This window comes from Pristis pectinata, chromosome 5 (genome assembly GCF_009764475.1).
Source record: "Pristis pectinata isolate sPriPec2 chromosome 5, sPriPec2.1.pri, whole genome shotgun sequence".
Lineage (NCBI taxonomy): Eukaryota > Metazoa > Chordata > Chondrichthyes > Rhinopristiformes > Pristidae > Pristis > Pristis pectinata.
Window position 1 is genome coordinate 14,688,841 of NC_067409.1, and position 14,292 is coordinate 14,703,132.

General features: G+C 45.5%; 1 protein-coding gene across 5 annotated transcripts in view; it reads left to right on the forward strand.

The window, feature by feature from the left end:
* dpp6a (dipeptidyl-peptidase 6a) overlaps nt 1-11,686 on the forward strand; it is a 546,960-nt gene extending 535,274 nt beyond the window's left edge. For all 5 annotated transcript variants that reach the window (XM_052015996.1, XM_052015997.1, XM_052015998.1 and 2 more), the window contains 3 exons: nt 635-707; nt 4,730-4,803; nt 7,014-11,686. In XM_052015996.1, the coding sequence (XP_051871956.1) occupies nt 635-707; nt 4,730-4,803; nt 7,014-7,160 (294 nt within the window). In that variant the 3' untranslated portion in view covers nt 7,161-11,686. The remainder of the gene's footprint in view (nt 1-634; nt 708-4,729; nt 4,804-7,013) is intronic.
* The last annotated feature ends 2,606 nt before the right edge of the window (nt 11,687-14,292 follow it).

Sequence of the window (14,292 nt, forward strand, 5' to 3'; positions counted from 1 at the left end):
GATAGTGCTAGAAACTGATAGTACTGAGGTAAAGAATCAGCTAAAGATCTTGCTGAATGGTGAAGCATTCTTGGGTAGCCTACTACATCACCAGTTTCCTATGTTCTAGTGTTCTTATTTCCTATATTAATACCCTTCTCTCCAATCTCATCTCAGCTCTTTGAAATATCATGTCTTTGATCCCCTCAATTTAAAATCCTCTCTATTTTCCTTATTACACTGTTGCTAGAACGCTAATCATGGCATGGTTCACCTGTGAAATGCCCCAAGGGTACAGCCCCCACTTCCCCCAGCAAAAATGACTTCAAACCTACCATGTTGTCAATTCTTCAATGGCACAGCAAGTCAATCAGCTGATGGTCAACAAGCATCACCATTCTCAGGGTTGCTAAGACCCCAAAAATGAACAATAAACACAGATATAAATCAGTACACTGTTGGGTTTAGTGAAAGCCAAACTTCTGTATACAACAGATGGGGTGGATACTCTTCAGTGTCTGAAGCTGATTGCATTTCATTGCTTTGATTAGTATGCAAGACAACAGTATTAAAATTGCCTTGTTAAGTTGTGATTTTTATTTGTGGATGTGCCTTGTAATCTGGACCCATGAGATGCTTCTTCCTTAATTCGTAGGTGTCAGAGGTTACATATCGGGTGCTACGGCTGCGAGAGGAAGAGTTATTGTTAATCCACGGGACTGCAGACGGTAAGTGTATGACCAATCTTGTTCCACCGTTTCTCAGCGAAGATCCCACGCACACCAGATATCTTGGGGAAAGAGTGAGGTTTCAAGACACAATGTCCATTTGTGAATGGAGATCAAGCTGAGCTGAGCCAGCCTCAGCTTATGTCCCCATTGGTCTTCAGGTTTCCATGGAAGGAGGTCATTCGGCCCATCAAGTCTATGCCAGCTCACAGAGCAATCCTACTCCATTAATTTTCCCTGTAATCTATTCTCCCCACATTCCTACCAATTCCCTCCAGATTCTACCACTTACCACTGGGGGCAATCAGCCTAGCAACCTGCTTATCTTTGGGATATGGGAAGGAACTGGGAGCACCCAGGGGAAGCTCACACAGTCACAGGGAGAAGGTGCAAACTCCACACAGACAGCATCGGACGTTAGGATTGAACCCGGGTTGCTGGAGCTGTGAGGCAGCAACTCTGCCAGATGTGGCACTGGAGGCTCGACAATGGGATCAATGTTTCAGCTGAACGGCTTCCTATTGTTCTGTAAAGGTCCATGGTTTTACGATCCCATACCAACAGCCAACAGTTGATATTCTTACAAACTAGGCTGACTTAGGAGGAGGGTCTCCTGTCAGGGGTAGGTTAAGCCTCTACCTACTGGAGTTTAGGTGGGTTGGAAGTAATCTCACCATAATGTAATATTCTGAGAGGAACTGGCAGGGTGGAAGAAGACAGTCTTTTACAGAAGCTGCCCTCCTCGACAAGAAGTGACAGGAGTGTTCCTCTCACCATTAACCCAACATTCAAAGAAGATCGTGGCTCTACCCCAGCCCCCACCAATGCTGCAAATCAGTGATGCTCCCTCAGCCAAGTCTCAGTCTCGCCATCCCCTTGCCATTCCTCAGGGCTGCCTCTTCCAACGAGCACCAGCAGCAAGCCTCGATCTCTCCATCCCTCCCACACCAAACCCAGGACCTGAGCCGTGATGTCACCTTCCTGAATACACTGAGAGCTCACTCTGTTTCCTGCTGGTGTTCCAGACACTAGGGGAATCAAGGGAAATGGGAACAAGGGAGGAAAATGATTTTATGGTAGAAGATCAGCTGTGATCTAGAAAAATGACGGCATTGTCTTGAGGGACGGAATGGCCTGCTGCTGCTCCTGGTTCTTATGTTCTGATGTAATATACACTGCACTTGGCTTCAGCTTTACCAGAGTCTATGAGCTTGATGTTCATCTATGAAAAATAGATCAAATAACAAGTTCTCTGATCACAAGATCACAAGATCACAAGATAAGGGAGCAGAAGCAGGCCATTCGGCCCATCGAGTCTGCTCCAAGGAAAAGGGAAAAAGAAATGGGGTGGGAAAAAAAGAGAGAGAAAAAAAAAACTATTCTAATCCCATTTGCCAGCCTTATCCCCATATCCCTTGATACCCTGACTATTTAGATATCTGTCTATCTCCTCCTTGAATACCCCCACTGATCTGGCCTCCACTGCTGTGCGTGGCAAGGAGTTCCACAATTTCACCACCCTCTGGGTAAAGAAACTTCTCCTCATCTCTGTCTTGAAACTGTACCCTCTAATTCTAAGATTGTGCCCTCTGGTCCTGGACACGCCCACCAAGGGAAACAGCCTAGCCACATCTACTCTATCCTTACCTGTCAACATTTTAAATGTCGCTACGAGGTCCCCTCTCATCCTTCTGTACTCCAGCGAGTACAGTCCAAGAGCCGACAAACGCTCATCATACTTAAGCCCTTTCATTCCTGGAATCATTCTCGTAAATCTCCTCTGAACCCTCTCCAACGTCAGCACATCCTTCCTAAGATGCGGGGCCCAAAACTGCGCACAGTATTCCAAATGAGGCCTCACTAGCGCCCCGTAGAGCCTCATCAACACTTCCTTACTTTTATACACTATACCTCTCGAGATACTACTAATTGTGTCCTAAAGGCCACCACACAAGAGACTTATTCGCCCAAGCATTATAGCAGATTGCTGCCAATATGATAAATGAGCCAATGGCAATAGTCCTTTTATGTTCCAATGGCACATCAGCAAAACAAAACTTAGTTCTTATAGAATATTTTGTAGATTTCATTAGAGAACATCAATGGGTTCAAAGCTAATTAAAAGTGAAGAGTCATTTAAAAGCAGAAGTAACAGCAGCTGAAGTAGACCATTTGCCCTCTCAAACCATCTCTGCCACTGAGTGTCATGATAATTTGATCATTGACCTCAACTCCTATTCCCTGCTCTTTCCCTACATCCCTACTTAAGGCTTTTGTGATCTCACAACCCAAAGTTTTGCAAATTGACCCTGAAGGATTATCTTGTTTTGTTGCTCTATTGATGCTGGAAGTTCATGAGGCAGCACAGTGGCACAATTAGTGGAACTCCTGCCTCAGCTCCAGAGACCCAGGTTCAATCCTGACCTCAGGTGCTTTGAGACCCAGGTTCAATCCTGACCTGTCCATGTGGAGTTTGTATGTGCTGCCTGTGACCATGTGGTTTCTCCCTGGGGTGCTTCAGTTTCCTCCCACATCCCAGTGATTTATAGGTCGTGGGTTAATTGGCCACTGTAAATTGCCCCAAGTGCATAGATGAGTGGTAGTATCTGGAGAGGGTTGATAGAAAAGTGGAAATAATTAAATGGGATTAATATAAACGGGTGCTCCACATGGGTTTCCTCTGGATGCTCCAGTTTCCCAAATACATGAGCAGATTGGAAGGTGAATTGACCACTGTAAATTCCCCCTCATGTGTAGAATCCAGCGGGAGTTGATGGGAATGTGGGGAAATTGAAGAGGAGTAGAGTGGGGTTAGTGTTGGATGGTTGGCTCATTCTCGATGACCCAATGAGTTTAAAGGGAGCGGGAAATTGAACCCTGATGAGTTTCAGTTTGAAAGTTTCGACTTGTATGCTTCAGCTGAAACAGACAAGCACTCCAGTCCCAAAGTCTTACAGAGATATTAAGACTTTGGGCTGCTTAAACTGGGATTTTATTCCTTTGAGTACAGGATATTAAGATGAGCTAATAGTTTAAGAGGATTGTTTAAATTTTTTTTTAATTTTTGAGACCTGGGCATTGCAGGTATTCATCGCTCATCCCTTCTTGCCCTCACACAGGTGGTGGTGAGCCACCTTGTTGAAATGCTGCTGTCCTTCTGATGAAGGTCTTGCTTAGGGAGGACGTTCCAGGATTTAGATCCAGTCATGATGAAGGAATGATGAGTTGCTTCCAGATCAGGAGAGGAACCTTGCACCTGGCCATGTTTGTCCATCAAACGATTTTATAGTGTTGGCGGGGTGTGTTTCCCGTGGTAAGGGAGCCCACAATGAAGGAGCATAATGAGGCAGGGGAATACAAAGAAACAATTCTTCATGTTTAAGCTGGTGGAAAGCTTAGGAGGCAAATAAAAAGGAATAAAAAGGAACTGGGAATAATATACAGTAAAACACAAATAGTTCAGCACCCTTGTGACTTTGGTGGTGCCAGACTAGCAGATTTTCTAGACTATTGGGTGTTACTCTTATTAATACCCTAAAATAATTTTATTTCACCTGTTAGACAATAGGATAATACACTTTTCATTGAGTCCACTGAGTTTAATGGAGCTGGAAATTGACCCAATGAGTTTAAAGGGAGCGGGAAATTGAACCCTGATGAGTTTCAGTTTGTAAGTTTCGACTTGTATGCTTCATCTGAAACAGACAAGCACCCCAGTCCCAGCTCCAGCTACAAACCTACCCACATTCCTTACCAGTGGTGTCCGGACCTGACCCCAGCTCCATCCACACATTCAGATCATGATCCCTACCCATAACAGAGGGGATTCTCTTGGCTCTTCTCTCTTGTTCCTGGAAGTCTGTAAACATTTTTCCCGTAGATCTTCCTTGATACTTGTTTTCTTTTTGAATGTTGAGACCCCTGCTGTTTACTGCCACTCTTCCTATCCTCTGTTTCAGCTCTCAAACAGTTAAAGCTTGTTTCTCCCTTTTTTGCCTCATTGTTGTCTCTTTCTTTTTCAGAAACTGTCCACTTCCAGCATACGGCAGACCTAATAACCCACTTAATCAATGCAAAAGCTAACTATTCTTTGCAGGTATTTTATCTTTACATGATTTAGAGTCACTGCTTTGTATTGAAATGGACTCAGTCCCTCCTCAGACTGCCACTTGTGGAATTTGAACTCTTCCATTCTCTAGCCTGTAGATTATTGAGTCAGTAACATAACAGACATAGGAGAGACTGGAGTTGTTCCCCTTGGAGTAGAGAAGGCTAGGAGGAGGGGAGTCCAGAACTAGAAGGCATAAATTTCAAGTGAGAGGGGAATGATTTAATCGGGACCTGACAGGGCAACTTTTCACACAGAGGGTGGTGAGTATATGGAACGAGCTGCCAGAGGAGGTGGTAGTGGCGGGTATAATTACAACATTTAAAAGGCATTTGGACAGTTAGATTCAGATTCAGATTAGTTTATTGTCATATACATCAGGATGCAATGAAATTTCTTGCTCTCGTGCAGCTTACAGAGTAAACAGTATACATGGTAATAATAAATACAACAAATACGACAGCAGTGAGTGAAAAAAACAACCAAATGATGCAAAGTGTAGCAGTGCAAACTGAAGTGGTGCGAAAAGAAATGCTAAAGTGACAATAACAGAAACGGTAGAACTAAGGGTTGGAGAACATGGCAGCACCACTGGGGAGGGGATGTGAACGAGGTGATTAGTTCATAACCTGTCACATGGATAGGAAAGGTTTAAAGGGATATGGCCCGTACGGAGGCAATTGGGATTAACTCAGTTAGGCAACTTGGTCAGTACGAACGAGTTGGACCGAAGGGTCTGTGTAACTCTGTGACTGTGTAAGATTTGATAGAAGTGTTCAGAACAACAAAGGGTTTTACACAGAGTAAAGAATGAGAAAGGTTTCTGGTGCTGGAGGGCTCAGATCAACGATGATCTATTTTTCCATCAACAAATGGCTCGCATTTGGGATCCTTGATGGGGCCAATGGAAACAGAGTCAAAAATAACTTGCAGAAGTGAATTGGGCTTGTTTATGCCCCAGGAAATAGCAGATATGAGAGGTTAGAAGGGGGAGTGATGATTTATACTACAGTTTGGTACAGTCTCAGAGGGCCAAATAATCTCCTCTGGTGCTCTCCTGTTCTATAGCTCAATGATTCGCTCCACATGACAGGGTGAATTTTCGTGCTGCCCCACAGTCTTTTCAATAGGATCAGTGCGTGAATATTCCACTGATTCCCTAGCTGAGTTCTCCTCTTCCATCCTCCACAAACTTGAGCTCTAACCATAACCTTCCCTGGAGCTACAACACTTCAAGTTCTCTGAGTTTCTCCACTGCCAGTTTCTTGAGCTTTCCCTAACTTCCTTCGTACCGACTTCGGACTTAAGCTGTGGAACTTACTTGCTATACCTCTCCACCTTGCTACCCACTACCCCTTTGAGTCATTTCTCAATACCTATTGCTTTAGCCAAGTTAGCTCACCTAGCCCAATGTTTCCTTTGGCGACTGGGTGTCAAATTTTGTTTATGAACACTCCTTTGGGACATTTTTAACTATGTTACACAGGCTGCAGAAGTGACTTGTCAAGCTCTTTGGAGTAAACATCACCAATAGTCTGACCTGGTCCAACGACGTTGACGCCATGGCCAAGAGAGCTCACCAGTGCCTTGACTTCATCAAATGTCCCCATTGATCCTCGCCAACTTTTATCGATGCACCATAAAAAGCATCCTATCTGGATACATCACAGCTTGGTACAGCAACTGCTCTGCCCGAGACCGCAAGAAACTGCAGAGAGTTGTGGACACAGCCCAGCACATCACGGAAACCAGCCTCCTCTCCATGGACTCTGTCTACGCTTCTCGCTGCCTCCGTAAAGCAGCCAACATAATCAAAGACTCCTCCCACCCTGGACATTCTCTCTTCTTCCCCCTCCCATCGGGAAAAAGATGCAAAAGCCTGAAATCACATCCCACCAGGCTCAGGAACAGCTTCTATCCTGCTATTATAAGAATGTTGAACAGACCTTTTGTACAATAAGATGGACCCTTGACCTCACAATCTACCTTGTCGTGGCCTTGCACCTTATTGCCTACCTGCAATGCACTTTCTCTGTAACTGTAACACTACATTCTGTAGTCCCTTGTACTACCTCGATGTACTGATATGATGAAATGATCTGTATGGATGGCATGCAAAACAAAGTTTTTCACTGTACCTCGGTGCACGTGACAATAATAAAGCAATTTACCGATTTATCCTGTTTACTCTGTTGCAGATATACCCAGATGAGGGCCACTTCATGGAGAAAGCATCAGTCAAACAGCACCTGCACAAATCCATTGTCCGGTTTTTCGAGAAATGCTTCACTATCCCTGACAAGACTCCCTTAAAAACAGAAGTGGAGGAGGAAGAGGATGATTAAACTTTTTGAGCTGGGTGCCAAGCACAAGACATCTCTTTTATAGATACAACTGATTTTCATTTTCCAATACAGTGTTATGTTAGCATGTTACAAAGACTGAGGGCAGCTTCACTGATGTCACAGCTTCGTCATTGGAAGAGCCTCCAGCATGAGAATCAAAGTCGGAGTGTTGAGTGTTCCAGTGTAACTGACATCCCCCAACACCCCACCCTCCCCACCGACCAAATAAAAACAAGTGCTGTCAATTTCTGTAATTCCTCATGTGATGGGACGTAAGAAAATTACCCCTATTGGATGGCTGAGGAGAGACTCAGCAGGTGCGAGGTCGGGTAGAGCAAGAGTTGCCCACACGTTCAATGAGTGATTTGTCAGGTCCACCCAGAAGTCAGCAGCAACGGCAGCAACGCCTGATACATCAGCAAATGGTCTTGTTATTCATGGCATGAGGCGGGAAGCAAACTGCGCTAGCAGTTTTATAGCACAACAGCGGCAAAGTGTTTCAATGTGTAGGGCAACTTCCATCATTTGTATTTCAGGATGTCCAACTTCCCCATTCAGCCAGTAGCATCCTCAGGGGTCTGAGCTGAAGGCTGACACAGCACCCGCCTGATTGTGCCAACCAATCCTTTCCTTTGTACCTTGCCTCTGTCCCCATCTTCAAGGTATTGACCAGGCCATGGGAACTTGCAATGATCCATCTATTACCTCTGTTCATGAGGTAGGCCATCCCTATCATGGCAGATAATGAAAGTTCTGCTTTGAATCCCAAACCTCTGATCGGTGATCTTGCCTGAATGAACTGAACTGCCATCTCTCCTTCTTTGGAAATGGTTGTCCCCTCCTTTGTCCTGTTCACTTTCATTGCAGCTCCGGTTCAACCTGTCTCAGCAGTAACAATGAAACCCAGCTCCAGCTCACGGTTGTTGCTTCGTTTGCCACTACTTAAATGAATGTACATCCCAGTTGCCGCCAATAACACGACAGGACTCCAAATGCACTTCTTATGTACCTCTGTGTCAGTTCTCTTTAAGGTCATCCGTGCTTGGGAAGGCAGCACTCCATCTCTGCACGGTTGCAACATGCTTTAGTGTGCAGTGGGAGTGGACGTGTTTTATTTCTTTGCGCTGTAGCCTCATGGTTGCTTTCTCCTCCTTCATGCTGCCTCACTGACGTGTGTATCATTCTTTGGTAGCATTTCTTTAATCCTCTGAGCACCGTCTATAAATCACATTGCGACAACTTGCATGCTCTGTTCATTTCACAGCTCTGTTGATCCTGTGAAACTAAGATGCCGGAACCTGGAGAAAAGTTACCTCCAGTTCCCACAGGTGATTTTGCTGCTGCAAAATACAATTTAGTGTTAAATATTTAATAACCAGACAAAATGGACAACAGTATCCAAAGTGTTTATAAGTGTTCTTAAAGAAAATATAAAAAATATACAAAACTTCCTCACGTAAGCTTCAATAATCCTACCATACATAAGATAAGATATCTTTATTAGTCACATGTACATCAAAACAGTGAAATGTATCTTTTGCGCAGTGTTCTAGGGAAAGCCCCCAAGTGTCGCCACGCTTCCGGCGCCAACGTAGCATGCCCACAACTTCCTAACCTGTACGTCTTTAGAATGTGGGGGGAAACCAGAGCACCTGGAGGAAACCCACGCAGACACGGGGAGATTATGGTCCACCTCGTCCGTGCTGACCATAATGCAGATCAACATTAATCCCATTTGCCTGCATTAGGCCCGTATCCCTCTACTCCTTTCCTATCCAAGTACCTGTCCAAACACCTTTTAAATGCTGTAACTGTATCTGCCTCTACCACCTCCTCTGGCAGCTCGTTCCAAATATCCACCACCCTCTGTGTGAAGCACTTGACCCTCAGGTCTCCTTTAAATCTCTCCCCTCTCACCTTAAACCTATGCCCTCTAGTTCTGGATTCCCCTGTCCTGGGAAAATGACTCTATCTATGCCTCTCTTATCCTTATAAATCTCTAAAATGCCACCCCTCAGCCTCCTACATTCCAGTTAGAATAAACCCGACCTATTCAGTCTCTCCCTATAATGACAGCCGTCCATTCCAGGCTACGCCCTGGTGAATCTCTTCTGCACTCTTTCTATTGCTACCATATTCTTCCTGTGGCGTGGTGACCAGAACTGTACACAATACTCTAGAGTGCAGTCTAACCAATGTTTTGTACAACTGCAACATGACATCCCAACTCTTACACTCAATGCCTCAGCCTATGTAGGCAAGCATAGCAAATGTCTTTTTCATTACCCTATCCAACTGTGTTGCCACTTTCAGCGAGCTGTAGATTTGCATCCCAAGGTCTCTTGGTACATCAACACAAGGTTTTGATGTTGTTCTTAACATTTGGTTTATGTACTCTGACAAGGGAAAAGGGGTTGCAAAATCTTGTCCTTTAGTTTAGTGCTCAGAGGATTAAGAATGCAGACATTTCCTTTAATATCACCTCCTTGGATGTTTCAAATATTTTGCCCATTGATGTAGCAACTGCCTAATTTTGCAAATTTGCACAGCTGACAGGGAGCTGAAATCTTACCCTTTTACTCAAATCCCCCTCACTTGAGAAGGTTATAAAGACATTGTTGCAAATTTACTTTGAACAGCAGGTAGATTTATAAGGAGATATATTTGGTTAAGAATAAAAAGAACACATAAAAATTGAAAAGAGCAGTGAAAATTTGAAAGGCAATTTCTATTCTGGGAAATTGCAAAGAATGGGTTTGTATCCCTTTGGGTTTCAAAGATTGAGCGGTGACCTAGCTGATTGTGTTCAGAGATGTTGAGCGAGGAATTTCCTCTGGTGGGCATGAGGAGAATGCAGAAGGGGGAAGCAAAGCTTTAAGTTAAAGCCAGGCTATTCAGAAGTGATGTGGGAAAACGAAAACTCCAAGGATCTGGAATTGAGTGACTGTAAGGATGTTGGAACAGAATCAATCAGTGCCTTCAAAAGGGAGTTGGAAGGACACAAGGGGGAAATTCATTTATACTTACACTGATTCAGAAGGGGGCCTTTCAGCCCATCAGATCCATGCCAGCTCTCAGCAGAGCTATCCCATTAGTCGCATTCTCCCTCTACTTATTTCCCTGTACCCCTGAAACTTATTCTCACACATGCTCATAAACTCCCTTTTGATTCTTCTTGACATGAGTCCACATTAAGGGATAGTTTGGGGTGGAAATTAACCTACCAACATGTCTTAGGGATGTGGGAGCAAACCAGAGCGTCTGGGGGAAACCCACATGCTCATGGGGAGAACGTGCAAACTCCATGCCGAATGTCAGATCCAACCCCAGATCCCTGAAGCTGTGAGGCAGCAGCACTAACTGCTGTGCCTCTGTGTTACCCAACTTGCAGGTCTAAAAGCGAAGAAGGAAATGGGACTCAATAGACTGCTCTCTGGAGGGCCAGCAAGGATTTTGTTGTCCTAATGTCCCCCTGGCCATACTGTTCTCTGCCTCAAGGCCTGTGCAAGGGTGTCAGCAGATGTCTGCACTCAATCCCACATGGCCTGTTCAATTGACCACATCTGCCATGTGAGTACAACTGATGGCCGATATGTTTACAGGTACTTAGCGCTCAAAGGCAAATTTCTCCGCCGCCCCCCTGCCCCTCTTAAGGTTGATAACAACCTTCTGCAGGGGTGCACACATTTGGAGGCAAACAAGGGCCCATCCGTGTCTCAGTTCCCCCCCTCGCCTCACCATTCAGAACCTTTTGTGTAACAGATAGATATTAGAGCGGGATAAAATGTCGGCACAACATGATGGGCTGAAGAGCCTGTACTGTGCTGTAATGTTCTATGTTCTAATAGGTTATGGGTGCACGCACATGGTTGCTGTCAATAATATGGGCACACACACATACACACACACACACACACACACACACACACCACAAAGCTGTTCGGTTTCAAATCCCACGCACAACCCTAGTTCAGTGCCTCCCCTTTACAGCACCTGGCTACTTCTTAAACCAGTCTTGGCCTCAACAACCCCTCCCATCAACCTTCTGTGGTTCCTGAGCACTCCCGGCATACAGAAACCCCTTCAATTGATGATGATGAACCCTCCCCCCTTTACCCCTAAATACCAGCACTCTCGTATGTGGCATTCAAGATAATATCCCTGAATATTCACCGACTGTTTCTTCAGCATGGTGACCACAGGTGTGTGGGATTGAAGAGGAAGATGGAGCCAGACCGTCAAAGTACTAACAAAAATCCGTCACTGTTCTTGTAGTTACCATCAAAATGCTAACGTTACCATTGGAACACCATCCCTGTGCTCTAACTTTATAGTTCAGCTACACTCACATTAGGAACTCATTATAAAACCTTGCTGTCTAAGTATCAATAACTATACTATAGATGCGTTTATACCATTGCTTTAAGCATCTCATTTTAATCAATGCTCTGTATGTAAAACTGTCTCACTGTACTCAGTGAGTTGAAGATATCATTTCCTACCAAACTTAATAAATAAACGATATTAAATCCTGAGATCCCTCAATTTGTAGAACTGGCTTGTATTTATTTCTGGCAAAGACAAGTGCAAAGTATTGTATTTTGGTAAGTTAAACCAGGGCAGGACTTACACAGTAAATGTTAGGGCAATAGAAAGTGTTGTAGAACAGAGGGACCGAGGGGTTTCCTGAAAGTGGAGACACAGGTAGACAGGGTGGTGAAGAAGGCATTTGGCACGCTGGCCTTCATCAGTCAGAGCACTGAGTACAAGAGATGTGGGATGTCAAGTTACAGCGGTGCAACACGTTGGTGAGACCGCACTTGGAATTCTGTGTGCAGTTCTGGTTGCCTGGGTATAGGAAGGACGTCATTAAGCTGGAAAGGGTGCAGAAAAGATTCACAACTATCTGACTGGAGGACTTGGGTCATACGGAGAGATTGGATAATCTGAGATTTTTTTTCCCTGGAGTGCAGGAGGCTGAGGGATGTATTTATAGAGGTTTATAAAATCATGAGGGGCATAGATTAGGTAAATGGTCACAGTCTTTTCCCCAGGGCAGGGGAGTCTGAAACTAAAGGCATAGGTCTTAGGTGCGAGGGGAAGGATTTAAAAGGTACCTGACGGGCACCTTTTCTACACAGAGGGTGGTGGGTGTATGGAACGAGCTACCAAGGGAAGTGGTAGAGGCGAGTACAATTATAATGTTTAAAAGATATTTAGACAGGTACATGGATAGGAGAGGTTTAGAGAGATATGGGCCAAACCCAGGGAAATGAGACTAGCTCAGGTAGACAACTTGGTCAGTGTGGACGAGTTGGGCTGAAGGTCCTGTGTCCATGCTGTACAATTTGATGATTCTATGTGGAAGCTGAGAGTTTGAGAAATTAATTCAACCAAACCTGTCTCTTCGGAGTACACTTCAATGTCTGGGGTCCTTACCAAACTGGAAGAGCAAGAGGATACCGATAACATGTAGCTCTGACAGGAAGGGAGAGAATTATTCATGCTCGGTTCCTTCAGAGAAGTGAAGAACCACTGTCGCGTTGGCTGAGATTTAATGGTGAGGAGTGGCGTTTGTTGCTCTTTACAATGGCCGAACAGGCCAACATAATTTCCGCAAAATATTCCGTTTTGGGGGATCTTGGAATATGTGGTCCTGGGGCACCAGTTGTTGGGCACTGCCAGTTCAGGTCTTAAGTCTGCAGTGCCAACCTAGGAGGATTGAAAGGCGCACAAGTTACTCACCTACATCCTTCTGCCTAGCCCACCACCTTGCATTAAAAATACCCTACCCCAACACCTCCCAAGGCAGTCCCCTATCTGCACTCCATCCCCCACCCCCAGTACACTTCCCCCAAACTTCCAAATCCACTTCCCCCTGACTTACAAAGCACTGCTCCCCTGACGCCAGGTCATACTCTTCCCACCTCACCACTCCTCACACACAGCAGCCGGGCCTTCCTCCCAATCGCATCCACTGCCCCTCTCCCCTCCCCATCGAACGGCACCGCCTCCCCTTGCTCTGGGCTGACCGGGGCCGTGGTTGTTGCTCCCCCCCCACCACCCCCGAGGTGGTACGCCTTTGCCAACCATCACTGGCCCACCGCAGCCACGCCAGGTCAGCCCACCATCAGAAGTCCCATCACCCGAGAGTGGGGACGGGGCCTTGGTTCAACATCCATTCAAGTGACAGCACCTCCAATGGTGCAAATGATGCAGCACTCTCTCTGCACTGTGCTCAAAGTCAGCACAGGTACTTCTGCTCAGCTTTTTGCCCAGGTTTTGTGTAAGTACTTGGGGTCTAACAATTCATCTAATGTACAATGTATGGAATAGATAAGATAAGATATCTTAATTCGTCACACGCACATCAAAACACACAGTAAAATGCATCTTTTGCGTAGAGTGTTCTGGGGGGCAGCCCTCAAGTGTCACCACACTTCCTGAGCCAATATAGCATGCCCACAACTTCCTAACCCGTACGTCTTTTGAAACGTAGGTGGAAACCGGAGCACCCGGAGGAAACCCACACAGACACATGAGGAGAGCATATGAACTCCTTACAGGCAGCGGCGGGAATTGAACCTGGGTCTCTGGCGTTGTAATAGTGTTACACTAACCACTACAGGCAGAGCACCAGGAGATTCTGCCCCAGTCCCAGGACTCTGCACCAGAAACTACGGTTGATTAACACACAGGAAGAGGAATCTGAAACCAGGTTTGTATTGAAACACAATATAAAGAAAACCAGTCAGGAATTGTTTTGGAGAAACAAACACTCAGCAGGAGGAACTCAGCAGGTCGAGCAACAGAGGAAAATGTGGGAGGAAAGGAACTGTCAATGTTTCGGGTTGAAACCCGGCATCCTTTCCCCAGCACAGATGCTGCCCGGCCCCCTGAGTTCCTCCAGCAGATTGTTTGTTGCTCCAGGTTCCAGCATCTGCAGTCCCTTGTGTCTCAGGAATTGCTTTCACAGATTGAAGTATTGTGACTAGTGATCTGTGTGTGTATATTATCTCCCTTATGCTTGGCTCCTTATGTTGGCCCCTCTCAGGTGGGACAAAGGGTGAAGGAGATCTGTCCAAGCTCATGGCAGGACTAAGCCGGCAGTCAACATCACTGAACAGAAAGG